The sequence below is a fragment of the Bicyclus anynana genome, chromosome Z (assembly GCF_947172395.1).
Source record: "Bicyclus anynana chromosome Z, ilBicAnyn1.1, whole genome shotgun sequence".
In the NCBI taxonomy this organism is placed as follows: Eukaryota; Metazoa; Arthropoda; class Insecta; order Lepidoptera; family Nymphalidae; genus Bicyclus; species Bicyclus anynana.
In genome coordinates this window covers 11,158,320-11,176,954 of record NC_069110.1, presented here as the reverse complement: position 1 = coordinate 11,176,954, position 18,635 = coordinate 11,158,320, and the positions used below count along the sequence as shown (strand labels likewise).

The window sequence follows — 18,635 nt, the reverse complement described above, 5'->3', positions numbered from 1 at the left end:
AAAAATTAGTGTAAGCTTTCGTCCCCATATATTTACCATTAGGTACTTACATTTTACATGTTAACGAGTCAGTGTATTTAAAACCGCGAAGATAACTTAAAAAAAAACGATGTCAATGTAACAGTCAGTTAATATCTTTCGCTATTTAGTCAGTAACTATATAGCAAAAAATAATGTCATTATTAAGTTTAATTAGGTCGATAGGTTTAATTGAACTCAATTCAAAACTACACTAAATACATAAATAGCAAATGCGCAAGTTACTAAACAAACATTAAAATATTCCCTCGTTTTCCCCAGAATCCCGTTTTGGGGTTTCATTTTAAAATTCATAAATCACAGTACATTTAGTAGTTTTTTCATGATTTATGCACAATTTTTTATAACTGTTACTCTAATTTTGAAAAAAAGGGTTAATCATTATGTACATTCCTTACATTATTCTAAGTAACTAGCAGGAAGTTAAAAATACATATACTGCAGATATTTTGAATTTGCCGCGTTTTTTATTTGCCACAGTGTCTATCGGTGGTTAAAATTCTTTGTAGTCTGTGGCTGGATTCAGCATAAAAATGCTATAGCCAAGCTCAAGCCCATTGCCTCATGAACTCAGTTTATGAAATTATGGAATAATCAAAAGTCAAAAGTTTGTCAAAATCAAAAACTCATACCAAAAACCCTTAACTCTATCAAATATACCATAAATATACAGACATACTAAAAACCTAGAACCCAAAAACATAAAACCTTGAGAAAAAAATGCCGCTGTCAATTTAATATGTCTACGTCACAATTGCATTTGATTGACAAATGATAGTCAAATGTCAATCTTTGTTATTATCAAAGGCATTGACAGTGTTAGATTTAAGGAAAGTCACATAAAATCTTCGATTAAAATTGATTTTATTAGTCTTTGCCTTTAGTTTTGGGATATTACAAGCTGATATGCTATTGGGTCATTTATTCGAAGGAAGATTTATTGCCTTGTGCTCAAAATGCCAGGCGCAAAATACGAACAGCTGTCGTTAAAAAATGATGCCGAAGAAGATGTATTTACTAGTAAACCGAAAGGAAAATGGTCAGATATATGTTTTCAAAAAGGTCTTCTTTCATTAGGCTTAATACTGCTATATTTCTCTTTATCTATTGGGCTCACTTTCTACCAAAGATGGCTCTTAAAGGTTAGTAAAATAATAATTTTAATTACAGATAAGACAAGGCTTAATTATTTATTTAATTAATGATTATATTATTTTATTCGAATTTACATATTATAGCGGTAATTGTTAAAATTTGACAATCAATTCCTGGGTGTGGCCTAAACTCTTTTGGCCTCACCCAGGGATTGTAAAGCCAAGCCAGATTCTATATAGAGGAATATATTCAGATTTGGATCTAAAATGGCGACTGACTCTTAAAATCACAAAAAGTAGGAGAACATAAAGATCTAGTAATGGATAGTAATATAATATTAGGTTTTGAAACTATGTTTCTGAAATGTTACACATAGATTTTGGCTTGATAGTACACATTGACATAGATGATTTTAAATTGTACAATAAGAAACTTGAGCTGACTTTAGTGTCCTAATAGGTATTATACAAATCATGCCCACATGTGGTATATATACTGGCTGTGTTATAAAGCCAGGTTGATTATTATTTGTTTAAAAAATAAGCCAGACCTTCTGCCACCAGTCTACACAATTAGCTAGGGTGAAAGTAATGCAGCAAAGTAATGCTGGTAGTAGGATTATAATCTGTATAGTCCATGGATCCAGAAACAAAGTATGTACTCATGACCAACCATACTGTGCAAAATTTGTGATTTGGCATCATCAATCTCCTATTAAAAAGTGTGGCATTCATGTCGAGTTGAATAAAATTATGAATGTACATGAAAAATTATGGTGGACCATTTCACTTCTGCACCATCTTCCAGTCTTTGGTGCATCTACTAAGAAATGTCTAAAAATTGTCTGACAAGGCTGCAACTTGATTTTGATTATCTTTATCAATTTCACAAAAATCTACTATTAGGTTGTGATTTTATTATTTTCTAAAATGTGAAACAATCTTATAAAATACATAAATTTAAATTAATACAAAATATCTTAGCATTCAATGGATTTGATGTGCAGGTGCTCAGATCCCGGGACTTGTGACCAATGGTGTAGAGTTAAGGACGTCCTTGACAGTTAACTAAGACTCCCCTTCTCCGCTGGTTTTATTCTCCCTGCCTAGCCAAATTCAGAAAGATCCTACTAGAGCAGCTTTAGATACCCTTACAAATAATATACAGGGTGCTCGGGAGTATTTCCCATAACTTCATGGTGTTGACCAGTCCACTTATAGAAGCCAAACTGCATAACTAATATTTTTATAACAAAAAAATAAAAACTTTTTATGTTTTCATACAAAGTAATTCAAATAATTCCAACTATCCATGTAACACACGCCTTTATCTATTCTTGCATTTTAAAATACGTAAAACTTGGCTACGACATTTTAAGATCTATTTGCAAAAGAGATATTATTTACCCAGGAAATATTAATTTTGGAACACATGTTCCTTGAATATTTTTAATTAATTTTTAGTAAAGAATATAACCCCAGAGTTTTGGGAAATACTCCTGAGCAACCTGTAAAACTTGCTGCCGTTCTAGTAAAGCCAAGGTGTTAAAACAAGCTATAGAGAGATTTTGCTGGTAATCCTCTCGCATGTACGTTCTATGGCGTACAAACTAACCACATAGCCATTTTTAGTTAGTCAATTTGTCAGTTCATAATATTTATTCACTTTCATACTGTGGTCCTTTCGGAATGTTAGTCTCCCACACCACAGTAAACTCTACATGTACTATATGTTTAGTTTGTTTGGAAAAAAGTAACATGTCTGGTCTAGATCTTGAAATAGTGATAACCTCTGGGATTTGATGATGTTTTTCATACATATCCATTAATAAAGTCCAATCAGGTGTAGAATCTAGGATTGAATAAGGGTTGCTTATGGTATTAGATATAAAATGTGTGTTCCTTGCAGGGACTTTGGCATAATCCTTTCTTAGTTATTTAAACACAATTTCATAAAAAAACCAATTTCATAAATCAAGTATATGACATTTGTTTTCCTAATCAAATCTTAAAGTGCCCTTCGGAGCCTTAAATTGAAATATATTTTTTTATATACCATTCCAATGTTATTGATACTTTGTTTCAGGAGTTTCACTACCCTTTGACGGTGGTAATGTACCACTTGGTTGTAAAATGGATTCTTTCAGTTCTAGTCCGGTTGGTACTTTATATAATAACTGGGACACCACAGCTAATGTTGCCATTTATAACATGTTTGCGATCTGTGGGCCCTACTGGTCTCGCTAGTGGGATAGATGTAGGATTTTCCAACTGGGGACTAGAACTTGTGACAATATCTCTCTACACTATGACAAAGTCTACGACCATTATTTTTATTCTTGGATTTGCTATACTTCTTGGACTTGAAAAGAAGGTAATTATCATTAATCAAATAAGTCACTAAAGTGTTTTACAGATAGCATGGGTACGGTGACAGTTGCCTTATGATGTTCATAATATGTACTATTATTGTGAATTGCGGCAAACTTTCAAGAGTGAAACAAACTGTCACTGTACCCATGTTATCTGAAAAACACTTTAGGTTTACATTTAAATGTAAATATTCGTATTGTTATTGTAATGTAGGAATGTACTTAAATATGATTTATGCAGACAGGAAGAGATAATATTATATTGTATAGCTTTGATCTTTTGTTATCTTAAATAATATTCCAGCTACATTGAGACACTATTGCGAAATGTTTAATATACCAGCTGTACCTGTTGGTGCCTTGTTACCTTGGGACTATTGCAATAATCAAAATGATTTGACAGTAAAAGCATAACATGCAAACTCACCTTTGTTTTGATGTATATTAACCGAATAAGATAATATACATCAAATGCTATGTAATCAATATGGTGATGTTAATATGTTTATTGTATTAAACTAGCAGATCCGGTTAAGCTTCGCTTTAACTTAAACTTTTACTTGCACTTCTTCCCTACCTACCCTACCCCTGCCCTACAAATGCTCCATACAAACCTACATCCTGCATTTTAGGGAAGTGGAAGGTTACAAAGAGACAAAAAGTAGCCTATGCTACTCTCCATACTTTCTACTATCTCTATTTTAAAAATCACGTCATTTCGTCGCTCCGTTTTGCCGTGAAAATATACATACACTTTCACATTAATAATATTAGTATGGATTGATCAGTGGTAATTATTTTTCTCCTGTCAACCTGTATGTAGTAGTGTGGTGTGTCAGTTCCATATCCCCTCTTCAATAAAGATGGTGCCCTGGCCCTATAATGGGATAGTCTGATAATGATGAATTGTTTTTCAGTCATGGTCCTTGGTCGGCATTGTCCTCATGATAGCAGCTGGATTGATCATGTTTACATACAAAGCAACACAGTTTAATCTACTTGGCTTCAACTTCCTGCTGCTTGCATCGTTTGCTGCTGGTCTTCGATGGACATTTGCCCAACTGTTGATGCAAAAATCGAAATTGGGTCTGCATAACCCAGTTGACATGGTCTTTCATGTACAACCTTGGATGTTTCTGTCATTGTTGCCTTTCATGATAATGTTTGAAGGTAAGAATGTATTTGAACATTGAATTCAAAAACTTGAATTTTTAAAAAGTAGATTTAGTTTACAAGAACTTTTGTCTGTGCGCAATGAATATGTACGGTTCAAAAGACAGGTCAAGTGTAAGGGTTCAGAAGGCAGGCAATCTAGTAAGAAGATCAAAAAACTAAGCAATTGATCTTTTTGAAGAAATTGAAAGATCATATATTATTACATATAGTTTACAGTAATTAAATTATTTGCAATTTCTTTAACTTTTTTTTTATTCATAATAGACTTGCGCTTGACTGCAATCATGCCTGGTGGAAAGCAATGATGAGGTCTAGGTTGGAGCGCGCTTGCCTAGAAAATGGCTATTCACTCTTGTCTTGAAGGTGCACAAATCATAAGTGTTAGGAAACACAGAAGCTGGAAGGGTATTCCACATCTTCGCTGTTCTTATTAGAAACTTCCTCTGTGAACTGAAATAATGACCTTGAAGCATCTTTATCATTAAGAAATGTATCAATTGTGTTGTAACCTCGAGTAGTAACCTCGACTTGGTAAATATTACTTTTTTATAACTGGCCTTACGATGCTTTACGATGATTTCCTCATTTGTTTTTTTAGTAATGGTGCAGTCTGAGAAAATTGTGCGCTTATATAGTATTATACTAAGACAAATGTTACTAATGTCACTATAAAGAAAACTAATGACCCTTTATTGTCTAAATAACGGCCTTAAAAGTCGAAAGTTGATAATTTTTATTCTTAATAGACTTGCGCTTGACTACAATCATGCCTGGTGCAAGCAATGGTCTAGGTTGGAGCGAGCTTGCGTAGAAAATGCCTATTCACACTTGCCTTGAAGGTGCATAAATCATAAGTGTCAGTAAACAGAGAAGGCGGAAGGGCATTCCACATTTTCGCTGTTCTTATTAGAAATGTCGATGCGTAACGTTTCGTGCGAATCAATTGAACATCGGATGCCAATTAATAAATAATTAGATGAAAAATAAATAAGGAAATATTAAAAATAAGTTGATTGAAGAGAGAGGGGCCACTGCTCATGCTGATACAACTGCAACTCCTCCCTGACTAATAATATTAATAGATGTTATTTAACAATCTAAATTATTTAAAAATTTACTAACACTGCTATGTGATCTATTAGTCGGGAAAGACTGTGCTAGAAGTGGGTACGACAATAGACCAACGGGGCGGGGGATCGAACCACCACCCCTCGGTGATGAGTCTGACCGTTAGTAGTAGTAAGATTGTCCTGCTTTCCAGCCCAGGCCTTTCATAAAGCTTTCCACACTGTATGGTTATGTGCGTATCTACTCCAAGTGATATCAGCGTTATACTAATGAGATACCAAATCGACGCTGTATTAAAGTGACCATCAAAATGTACTCCTTTTCAGGATTTAAGTGTATTGATTATATACTGAAACTTCCACAAGAAGAGATGATGCCGACGATACTTAAGGTGTCTGTTGGGGCAACCATTGCTTTCGCTATGGAGATAAGCGAGTTCTTAGTCGTTACTTACACGTCTAGTCTCACATTATCCATCGCAGGTATATTTAAGGTAAGGTGTCACCGCCCAATCAACCTGCAGATTACTTTGTAAATTATAGTAACATCCTAGTGTCTTGATACATTTATTTATTTATTTATTTTATTTTTACACTTTATTACACCACACACGACAAATAAGGAAGCAAACTACATAACATACAAATAAATAAGAGAAAAAAAGAAGCAGGTTACAAAAAGGCGGCCTTATTGCTTCACAGCTATCTCTTCCAGGCAACCTTAAGTTTAGGAAAATATAAGAAGTATAAGTGAAATATTGTGGGTGGTATTTAAAAAATATATATATAAACATACGAAACACACTATCACTATACGCCTGATGCACATTTATAATACAACAACTAAATAAATAATAATAAAAAAAATCTTTTCGAGTAGACACAGTTTTCAAGTACTTTTGAAATATCAGTTGACTATTTGTAAAGACTCTACCACCGGTTCAGATTGCAGGTTCTTTATTGATAACATTTGTACACTTTCCTAAAGTTAATAAAGTAATACATATTTTATGTCAAATTACTAAATATTATAATAGATATTATAAACAAAACGTTTTTTTAGTGCATCAGATAATGCGATTACACAGCTTTTTTTTAAATATGTTTAGTGATTTTAAATGTCGAATATTTATTGGATGTGCCTTCCAAATGAGTGGCACACACAAGTGAGAGCTTGTATGAACTGGTATGCACAAAGTTAGTGAGTAACATGGTCGAATCTCCGATTGCACTCCCAATAATGTAAATTTCTCCTTCAGGTATGAAGAAGATTTTTTTCAAATATCTTGGGGTTTATTAAAAATCCTTCGATTAATAATAATTAATGGGATAAAAAGTATATTCTGCTCTAAAGTCCCGTTTGTCACCATACCAAAATTCATCTGAATCAGTTCAGTGGTTTAACCGTGAAAAGATAACAGACAGACTTATGTACATGTATGTAATGTGAATAATTATAAATTTTCAGGAAATGTGCATTCTGGTGCTGGCAGTGGAGGTTAGCGGCGATCAACTTAGCCTCATCAACGTAGTGGGCCTGGCTGTGTGTTTGTTGGGTATCATCGGGCACATTGTGCATAAGGTTCTGTTCATCAAGTCGGTAGCTGGAACAGTACATGCGATTGACTTTGACGATACTATGCCCAGACCACGCCTAAAATCCAAGGTATGTAAAGCAGAGACATTTAACTCTGTTTGACCTTTAATTTGTTACGTCTTGCCTTTTTTACGGGCTACTACTTCTAAACTTCTAAACATCTTCTTACCCTATATCAAGCACAGGTTCGAACAAGCATGGAATACTGCAGTCACCTATGGGATGGGTCTGCTAAATATCAGCTATCCGCATTAGACTCAGTTGATCGTCGCGCTAGATCTATCCATTGATGATGACTCTCTGACTAGGAAGAATCTGCACCGTCGTATCGTTGCCTGAGTGCGCACAGGATCTTTTCATTCTTTTCTAGTCCCTCCATCCCCATTATACCACAGAATAGCACACCGTGCAAATTGGCATCATTTTGTTGTCGATGTCAAACGACTCGCGCAAAACGTTTCGTATCGACGCTCCTGATAAGAACAGCGTAGATGTGGAATGCCCCTCCGGCTTCTGTGTTTCCTAACACTTTGTGCACCTTCAAGACAAGAGTGAATAGGCATTTTCTAGGCAAGCGAGCTCCAACCTAGACCTCATCATTGCAAATCCCTGTATCTAATAAACATCCACTTTTAAGGAATCGCATTTCTTTGATTTTAGTCTTCTACTACTACTATTTACTATAATAGAAACAGTAATTATTAATGATCTCATGGCTATAATGAATGTTAAAAATTTCATGTAACTATGTGCGAGAACCCCTTGAAGCGTACCCCATTACACTTTATATGATACAATAATGTTACGGCACCGCACGTTATTAATGAACCATAAAGTAATTTGTATCCGGCATTGACAGTAATGTCTTTTTTTTTCAGGGAGAACATAATGAGCCATTGCTAGACGCTAAAAAATGGCAGAATGCTGGCAGTGAAGAAAGCGATTTCGATTCTAATGTTGTGTTATTCGAAGTGTTGCAAAGGAGGGACGGAAGATAAGATGGTTGTCAACCAATTATAATATTTATAAATGTCTAGATTAGGACGGCGAATGAATATTATTTATCGTCAAAGAATTTTTCTTATAAATTAAAATAATTAATAGCCTTGAGCATTTACTGGATATTCCTTTCATATAAGCGTACCTGCAGAGCGACGTAGCATCGCTTGATCTGAAACCACTGTCTTTTTGGACAGATAATTATTTTAAACATTTTTGTTTAAAATTTTGTTTACCTTATTCGACGTCCTAATTATAATAATTGATGTTTTGTATAATGGAAATGTGAAAGAAGTCATAAAAGTATTATTGTAAAGTAACAAAATAATATATTCACTATACATAATATACATAAGGTATATCCACAATATACGATATAGAAACTCTGGTAAATATTTTGACGTTGGCTTCTTTTACGTTTTTCATGTGATGTACTTTATATTTTATAAGTACATAAAATGAAGTCTCTTTTGAGTTCTGACAGGTACAATCGATGTATATCGTTGGGATTATACGAATAATGAAATATATAGAGTACTAGCTAGACAAGGTAAACGCTGGTTTGCCTTATAAATCATATCTAGGAATTGTTTAAAAATTTTAGGATGGACCGGACCACACTTATCACTTAGGCTTAGGGGTATGAAAACTACATAACAACCTTCTCTCAGACATACTGAATATACATACAAAACTTCATCATTTTCTTTACTAAATTCATTGTTTGCACCTTGTAGCTGTCACTTTCATCTTGTTGTAAATAGGATTTTACTATATTGTTTCGTACAACTGTGCGCCTGCCATAAATTGTTTATGGAATTGAAGCCTTGAATTAAATTCTCTGGCACACTCATCTTTTGGGAGTGATGCAACTAATAATTCATCCTGAGACTTTGCCAAGACTTGCCTCTAAGGTGTTTGTAGAGTTCCGATGACTGAAAGTCAAAAGAGACTTCGTAAAGATATTATTATAAGAAATATTATGTTGTAATGGTTAAGATTTTTGTTATATGATTTGGGTAAAATTAGTATATAATATATTTTTGTTTTGTGATTCGTAACAAAGTTATATATGCATAGTTAACACATTCCAAGCAGTTAAATTCAGAAACTCTTTAAGTTTCATTACAAGCATTTAATTTATATTTTTTTTGTGTATTTTCCTATTGTAAGTTTTCAAATTATCGTAATAACAACTGACGTTTTGCAAAAACGAGGCAGATCAACGGCTGTGCAGATCATCTACCTAGTAGATATCGATATCTGTACCTATTTCTTTTTTAACTTGGAATCTTACCTTAGGGGAAACATATACATGTGTTAAGAAAATTGTTATTGGATGATTTAAGATTAAGTGATAGTGAATAATCGATAACTGTGAATTACTAGTCTTAGTTATTGACTTTTTTCTTAACATAAATGTGAATCAGCTTTCAGTACCCTTAGTACTAGGCTATAAATACTACTTTTTAACATATATTATGTTTTCGAGTAATTTAAATTCTAAATAGGAAATATGTTTGTGAACCAAATTATGGCTGATTACTTTTGTTTTTACTTATTGGTTATATTTACATCTATTCAAACTTATAGACCTAATCTCGGAAGGCGGTTTGATAGTAATTGTAAGATGTACAGACAGACGTTTATTAGGCGAACTACTGTGTAAAACTAAATATTTAACAAAACATGTTTGTATACATTTTCCCGTTTGTTAGAAAATGGGTTTCTATGCCACACGTTTGCTCTCAAATTTGTATTTGTCTGACTCAGCCTTCATGGTAAAAACCAATTTGCGTGTAAGCATAAAATCTACAGTTATGTTATAATAGTTATTTAATGAGCCTTTTTCCTATAAAGCTTTTAAAATAATCCGCTACAAATCGACTTATGACCATCAAATTATTATTACTTTTAATGACAATTATCGTAAGTGTCACTTTTAGTCCAAGTAACATTTACAAAAAGTAAAATTTAAAAATAGTTTTTAGCCCTTAACTAGAATCTCACCTGATGGTAAGTGATGATGCAATCTCAGATGGAAGCGAACTAAATTGTTAGGAGTAGGATGAAAATTCACACCCTTTCGGTTTCTACACGACGCGGAACGCTAAATCGTTCCGCGTCCGATTAAGTACAAGTAAGTAAGTTTTACAAATGATACCGATTTTGAGGGGAAAAGTGAAATAGGTCGATACCAACTGCTTAGTTTATTGTTAGTTAAACTAATTTTAAAATTTCAGTGTATAATAGATGTACCTAATTGAATAATCAAATACTATGTAAAGTTTCAAAAAATCTTTTCTTGTAAAATTTGATTTTTACAGGAAAAGATTTTCATTCCAAGCAATCCAATCGTTAATGGTCGATTTGTTTTTAATTTTCCATTGATAACTACGTCAGACGTATATAATTATAAAAGATTTTACGGAAGATGTGATGTACTTGAAAAAGTAGAAAATTGAAGAATGCATTGCAAACGGTAATGATAAAAAGACTAATGATTGGATATTACGGTGATTTAGATAGAAAAATCAACACATTTGTAAACACCTAGCAGATTTTTTTCAATAAGTTTAGAGGACTCAGGCTCAGATTTACTAATTAAAACAATCGTACATTTAAAGTTTAAAGCATGTAGGTACCTAATGTAGGTTACATGCTTTCATGACTGGTACTGTTATTGACTATTAACTACATTATTTAAGAAATTATTTACCAATTTTAAGTCGCATTACAACTTAAATAATCTCAAAATATGTATGTAATTTACTCATAAACTTTGGTTTGATTATGTTGATTGTATTTAGACATTAGTGTCACACGCTTTGGAGTGACGGCGTGTTTAAAAATATGAAGTCATATAAATAAATGAATCAGAATATTATGGGACAATGACCATTTTCCAGTCATTTTGTATGGACCATCGCATTTATAATGGCGCTAGAAATTAGCATTTAAATGTTTTTGTATGGATTTTTTTGGATTGTAGTGACCTTATAGAGGGAATAACAACTAAGTGCGGAAATTATAATTAAAAACCGGCCAAGTGTCGGACCACGCGCAGTGCAGGGTTCCGTAAACTAAATTATAACGTTAAAACCTTATTTAATACACAATAATACCTATAACGATACCCACACAATGGATTTGACTATAAAACAACATCCTCACTTTGCATGTAGGGAAAGAACCCAAAAAAAAATTGTTTTTTAATTTTATTTTTGCCATTTTATGAACGTAATTAATATATACATACATACCTATACTAAATTTCTGCTTACTAGTTTCAATAGACTCAGAGTTATCTTACTAATAACTTTATCAACCCGACTTTACATGTACCCTAAAAAAATATTTTTCAACATTTTTATGTACTTCCTCATGATAATTTATCAGAAACTAAGAAACTACGGAACCCTTAAAACGTGTAGAGATCGAAAATTAAATCGTCATGTAAATAAGAATGGATCTCAAAATACCGTCATTATTTTAAGCGAATTACTTCATCATTCCGCCTTTGCTGTTATTCATATTTTTCTACTTACAAAACATACTTAATGAGTCAGATATATTATCTTCTGTAATTATTACAAAATCGAGCATTGAGTTATGCATTGCTCTAAAGCTGAGTAATTTTTGATTATAACTAATGTTTGTATGTATACATAGAAGATTTGTTAAAATATAAAATTGTATTAAACGTTTTTTCACTAAGAATCGATAATGTACGAGTATAGAAATATATGGGCGCATGTAAAAATGGATTGACTCATACTATGTGAACCAAATACCTCTTACGAGTATAAATGGAACTCCATTCATCAGCTGCTGCCCAAAATACGGTACATTCAGTGCCTTCTTCCACTGGGTATTCTGGATAAGTGCCCATTGCATATTGCCCATAATGGGCTCTTCTAATTCTTACCTGATCCTTATATTTTTATATGTATTCTATTTTATATGTATCTATACTCACTTAGCCACTCAGTTTTTGCACTGAAAATATCTTGACTTTTGTTGCAATTATGTTTCCTTATTTATCTCATATTCATAAAACGTATTAATGAATAAAAAATAATCAGTCGAAAACGTAGGTATTATGCCGGATCTCGTACTATATAGTATTTAGAATTTAAAACCTTGGTCCTACGTTTTCGACTGATTATTTTTTATTCATTAATACATTCTTTGAATATGAGGTAAGTAACATTATCCGTCATTCATTACTTAGCACTAATGAGTAACAGATGAGGTTATATATTTGTATTGCCGAATCTTAGAGATACTGTCAGATAACTTCAATTAGTATCCGTTTGCAGGCTCTTCTAGCTATAACTTTAAAAAAAGCAAGTTAGTATACATGAAAAAAATACTTACATTACTAACAACAATTATGTAACCTTTATCATTTTTGGCATTTAAGATTCTTGGTACCATATTTTTGGTTTTCTTCTACTCGTATGTAAAAATACAAATATGTGTAGGTACCCCAAGCAATTAATAAGTATATCTGTCAATATCTTTATATTCCACAATCTTATTAAAATAATGATTTTTGTAAATTTGCGCACGAAGCCAAAGACCTCGATACTAAACTTTGTTCTTCTAGAATATAATTTTCTATAGATATTAAATATATTTACTGAAAACCATGGACCTTGAAAACATGCATTTCATAAGTTTTGTACTTCTATTTAAAAAAATGTGAAAGCTTATTTTATTGCATATAAATATACACGTGACATTTATATTTATAGGAACGTGATGCTTTCATTTATCAAAAGCTATCAAATATTTCGATATCAAAATTTAACTATTTTCAAAAGTGTGAGAAAGTATCATGTAACATTTTAATATGAAGCAAAATGTAACGTTTCAGAAATGTTTATTACATTATGTATACATCGTTTATTATTTTACATCGGTCTTTTATTTACCAATCCAAAGTGTAAAAAAGTTAAAAAAAAAACAATTTAAATGGCTTTATTTCGGCTTTAGCCCTCTACTCCAACAAGCTTGTTTGTATCGGTATCTCGAAATAGTTATTTATGTGCTGAATGTTTAATATAGCGTGCGAATATATGCACACTTCTATTTTAAAATTCCTACAGCACAGTTTTTAAACAACCATCTAAAAATTAACGTTTGAGTAATAAAATATGTTTAAGACCAAAAATTATGATATTTATTGTTTTGGTTTACTTTGGAAAATCAAATATGTATGAAACGCACAAATCAGAACTCTGAATGAGAAACTTTCCGTCTCCTCGGGCTCTAATTCTCAGTACTAGATGGAATGTATTGCACACAAAGTGTTATGATACTATATTTATAGATTAAACTTATTGACGTATTAAAACAACATATTATACAATTATTTATAGTAAGATAAGAAAATTTATAATAATGCGCACACGAACAGTGCCTTATTTCAGCTTTTGATATTTACAGAATTAAACCGACCTAATGGCGGTATAACCATTCAAAAGTTGCTGGATTTTTTTTTTAAAAAAGGCGCGGCGTCGAGTGACAAGCATCTCCGGGGGAGATTCCGCAGCCAAGCCCCACCGACTAAACCTGGCAACATTTAACGCACACACTTCAAAGACCGACCGACGAAAAGATGATCGAGTTGAAAGAAATGATCGAGCTAGTGAGCAAATTGCGCTGGGATGTGATAGATTGTTGTCTGAAGTCGGAAGAAAGATGGAGGACGAGTCAAGGTTATAGAGATAACCTTGGAATCCGGCAACTTGTCCGGCTACTGGGAGGGCTACCAACTGTCCCAGGGTTCCCCCTCCGACCGCCCCAAAAAAGGGCTTGATATTTTGGACGCCGACATGAGAGCCAAAAAAGCAAAGGAAGTCGAATGCGCGCAAGATACAACGTGGGCATTCTAATGCTGGACAGCGAAACCCATTTTGTGGGACCATGTAAAATGATTCATATGATACAACGTTGTATGTTGTCAATTTTATGCATATATATTATATTTAATCTATGTATTTACTTCCGTCCAGTAGAACTGAAGTTAGGGTGTTAACCAGGTAAATCTCACCAAAACTAATTAAAATAAGCCCGACATGGAGTACTACTTGAAATGTACGAGGGCAAAGCCGAGGTTAAAAGCTAATAAAAAGATATAAACTAAGATTATTTGCTGAAAGATTTTTTTTCCTTTACGCCAAACTAATAAAAGTTTGGCGTTTTATGGTTTGCTTAATTTTAATATTGTTGTTAATTTTGTTATATCTTCTTAGGTATAGGCATTACTATAATTTTTTTCAATTTTCTAACTATTGTAATATTATTCTGTAATTTGTTATAATATATAGAATATAGATACTTATAATTGTGACCTTGAAGTTTTATTTCATACAAAAAATGGTTAGTCATTGTTACAATATTTGTTAATTTCCCAGTATTCCGTAATCAAAACTTAACTCTGATGGAGTTCCCGGATCTATCTGTCCGCTGAGCCGAAACAATTTACCATTGATGGACGTAGTGGCTTCCATTTTGCGCAGAAAAATGTTTTTTGAACTCGTATTTAATGTCTTTTCTGTTAAGGTTTTATTTGATTCAGAGTTAAGGGAATGTATTATAGAATCTGTATCGTTGTCTACATTCAATATGTTAGTTTGCGATTCTTCACGCCACAATTTTTGCAAATTTAGTGCCATCAGTTCTAATTGAACTTGAGAGAGCTCTTTTATAACATCTATTTGTATTGACATAACGTTGTCGCAATTTTTTAATAATGAATTTAGTGTCTCCAAGACATCAGCCCTTCTTTTTTGAACGGTATATTGATTGTCAATATTCTTTTCAAAAAAAGCAAGATGTTCATACAGTTCAGCGAGCTGCAGCGAGCAAGATATATAATGAGACGAATGATGTTCAAAATCATAATAGTGTTCCGCACGCTTCAACCATTTGTGGGTAAAAGAAAACAGTTTTCGTGCTTCAATCGAATTGGTTATAATTTCCAATGGAACCTTTCTCTCAATATCGGTGAGGTCTAAAGAAGGAAAAATATAAACTTTTTCCGTTAAGCAATCCCCCTTTTCGTATTTTTCTGATCCAGAATCCTTACTGTTTTCTTTTTGACTATTATTATCGGTGTCAACGAGACTCTCATTTACAAAATCGACAGTATTCCACAAGTCAGTCGCAGAGGCACCAGAAGGTCCTGAAAAAACGCTGTTCAAAATTTTTTTTCTTGATAATTTAAACAGAGTGAGCCCATATTTAACCCAATGATGACTAAGCTCTAAGAAATGCATCTCAAAGTCTGCCTTTTGAAGGACGAATTCTTCTGGTATGAGTTTACAATTGTCATGACAAGTACGCAAAATGTGGTAAGCCGCACACAAATGATGCCGCGCGTTTCCAAGTTGGTTAAGATAAGAGAAATAATTGCCTAGCCTCGCAGTACGCATAGCCCATTCTTGCGGAGTGCCTTCTTTCATCTCCAATTGCCTTCTCAATGCTGTATGACTATACAATGTATATTTTTGGGGTAGATTTAATTTATTATACAAGAAGGCTAACATTTGTACATTATTTGTTATCAATTTGTCTATTTTCTCTGAACTCATTCTCTTTATGTTACTAACTGGTTCAGGTACAAACAAATCTTCAGCATCTATGAACATATGCGCTTTAGAATTACTTATATCATCGTACATTTCCTCAACATTTTCAAGAATGTATTTTGCTCGATTAATTTCATCGAGTTGTATTAGAAAATAACACAGTAAGTTCTGTATTCTAAGAAAAACGAATAAGGTTTCCTCGCATTGTGCGTGTTGTTTAAGTTTCTCGAATGCAACAGTCAATATATTCTTCTTCTCAGAGAGAGATAAGGGCATTATCTTAGCAGAAAGTAGAGCAAGATACCCTTCCATTGCCAGTGACCTAATATGTAAACCATGATTTTCCTTTCCTAACACTAGGAGTTCCGACTGTATAAGTAATATATCTTTTTTGAGACTTTGAAGACGAGTAGATGAATTCTTCTCCTTGACAACTTGTTTCACATTATCAAAAACCCTGCTTATTTTGGTTAATGCATCCATGCTAAATAATACACGAAAATTTTTTATCACGTCCTCTGCGATTGTTCAAAAATCTACGGTACAATATTTTAATATTATCATTTAAAATTTTCCTGTCATGTCATATTTTTATATATTCTTCTGTTTAATCTTCCTACAACGGATTCATTTTGGAAATAGGTTTTATATACTTTTATATTATTATGTTAGCCACAGCATAAGTGCTCTTAATAAAAGTTTTGTGATTTTACCTAATTCCGTAAAATAAAATCTTTGGTTGTAACATAGTACACACGAAGTTTTATACATTTTTTTTGGATTCGAGTGTCCTATCGAGAATTACTTGAAGTATTTCGCGTCGGGAGCTTTACCACCCCAGGATTTTGGGCTACCAATTTGAATTTCTATGATGAATTCTTAAGACAAAAATCATCTAAAATATTCATCATTCATCATCATCATTTTCAGCCTTTGGACGTCTACTGCTGGACATAGGCCTCTTGCATGGACCATCAAGCATAACGATCTCGAGCCGCCAGCATCCAGCGGTTTCCTGCAATCCGCTTGATGTCCTCGGTCCACCTAGTGGGGGGTCGTCCAACACTGCGCTTTCCGGTGCGGGGTCGCCATTCCAACACCTTGGAATCCCAACGTCCATCGGCTCTTCAAACTATGTGGCCTGCCCATTGCCACTTCAGCTTCGCGACTCGCTGAGCTATGTCGGTGACTTTAGTTCGTCTGCGGATCTCCTCATTTTTGATTCGATCACGCAGAGAAACTCCAAGCATAGATCGCTCCATCGCCCGCTGAGTGTCTTTGAGCCTAAGGCCCTAGGCCCTAGTTAGCGACAAAATCTAAAATATTAAATAATAACAATTACATACTACAATAACAAACAATTTACTTAGTTACTTTTGATTACACTGTGAAGCTAGAGTACATTCAAATTTTTGCGCCAGAAGGCAAAGCGACTCTGCGACCGGGTACATGCCATTGGCTGGAACATCGTTGTCGCTTCTATCGGTTGCTCAACGATTACTAGAGTTTGGTTAATAAAAGACTGAAATCGACTGGCAAATTTAAAACAATAGTAAAAGTTTAAATAACTCAAGTTTGATAATTTCAATTTAATTTTTTCAACATGTAGTAGGTAATGTTTTTACACATATGTTTTTTAATGAAGATTAGTAGATATTTTTTTTAATTTGTAGGGTGATTTCAGTATCTACTTACATCAGCCAAACTGTACACTGTACAACCATCATGTCGCAAAAAACAGCAAATGAACCGACAAAGCTGAATTTAGGTTAAGTATGCCTTGGAAGAGTTTAACTTTAAAGTCACGACCAAGTTTTCCTATGTACATACATTTTCCACCATATTGAATAAGGGGTTGTAGAGATACGAAAATTTTCCCTATATACATAAAATCTCTACAATTATGGTTCTCTATATTTTTACTTATTGTTCATGGTTATGAACCCCCCCCTCTCATTCTGAGAGGAGACTCGAGCTCAGCAGTGAGCCGAATATGGGTTGATGACGACGATATGGGTTGTTCTTGGTTGTTGAGATATCGATTGAAAAATTCAATAATTTAAATACTGATATTTGATTTTTAACTCTTTTCTCGCGATGGATATGGAAAAAATATTTATTATCAATGTGCAGAAAGTGTTCAGACTTTATTACGATTCTGAGGAGGAGTTAGTTCAGAACCGTCTCGGTGCCGGTTTTTTTAATGTTTTCTTACAAATTAGCCCTTGACCACAATCTCACCTGATGGTAAGTGATGATGCAATGGAAGATGGAAGCTGACTAACTTGTTAGAAGAAGGAAGAAAATCCACACCCCTTTCGGTTTCTATGAGACTTCGTACCGGAAAGCTAAATCCCTTGGCGGTACGTCTTTGCCGGTAGGGTGGTAATGAGCCACAGCCAAAGGCAAGCCAAACCAACTAAATTTTTTAAATTTTTATCTAACATTAAACTTTTTCTAAAAATAATGAATACATAACTATAGAATCATCCAATTTTGTGCAGTCGTTTGAAAGTTGTGGGCATAGGCAGGTACATACAAGTTAAATTAAAATATTTTATTATTAAACATTTATTATACGTTAATATTTATTATACGTATAGATAATATTATAATGCTGATTCTCAAACATTGTAATGTAAAATGTTTACATTTTTGAATAATATACCTACTATGTAAATTGTAAATGA

At 33.4% G+C, this 18,635-nt stretch overlaps 2 protein-coding genes across 2 annotated transcripts; one reads left to right on the top strand and one right to left on the bottom strand.

The window, feature by feature from the left end:
• The first annotated feature begins 815 nt into the window (after positions 1-815).
• LOC112045840 (solute carrier family 35 member C2) lies at positions 816-14,705 on the top strand. The gene is made up of 6 exons (XM_024082189.2): positions 816-1,181; positions 3,220-3,507; positions 4,423-4,675; positions 6,076-6,242; positions 7,217-7,414; positions 8,224-14,705. Exons 1-6 carry the CDS (start codon positions 996-998, stop codon positions 8,341-8,343), a joined length of 1,212 nt encoding a protein of 403 aa, XP_023937957.2. The 5' UTR covers positions 816-995; the 3' UTR covers positions 8,344-14,705.
• A 52-nt stretch (positions 14,706-14,757) lies between these two features.
• Positions 14,758-16,428, bottom strand: LOC112045839 (KIF-binding protein-like). The gene has a single exon (XM_024082188.2). The coding sequence runs from the start codon at positions 16,426-16,428 to the stop codon at positions 14,758-14,760; it is 1,671 nt and encodes a 556-aa protein (XP_023937956.2).
• Positions 16,429-18,635: the final 2,207 nt, after the last annotated feature.

Bases quoted from the DNA above. Each gene is read 5' to 3' on its own strand.
- LOC112045840 (XM_024082189.2), top strand. From the start codon at position 996: ATGCCAGGCGCAAAATACGAACAGCTGTCGTTAAAAAATGATGCCGAA. The intron at 4,676-6,075 runs GTAAGAATGTAT...ACTCCTTTTCAG, and splicing joins TTTCATGATAATGTTTGAAG to GATTTAAGTGTATTGATTAT. The intron at 6,243-7,216 runs GTAAGGTGTCAC...ATAAATTTTCAG, and splicing joins CCATCGCAGGTATATTTAAG to GAAATGTGCATTCTGGTGCT.
- LOC112045839 (XM_024082188.2), bottom strand. From the start codon at position 16,428: ATGGATGCATTAACCAAAATAAGCAGGGTTTTTGATAATGTGAAACAA.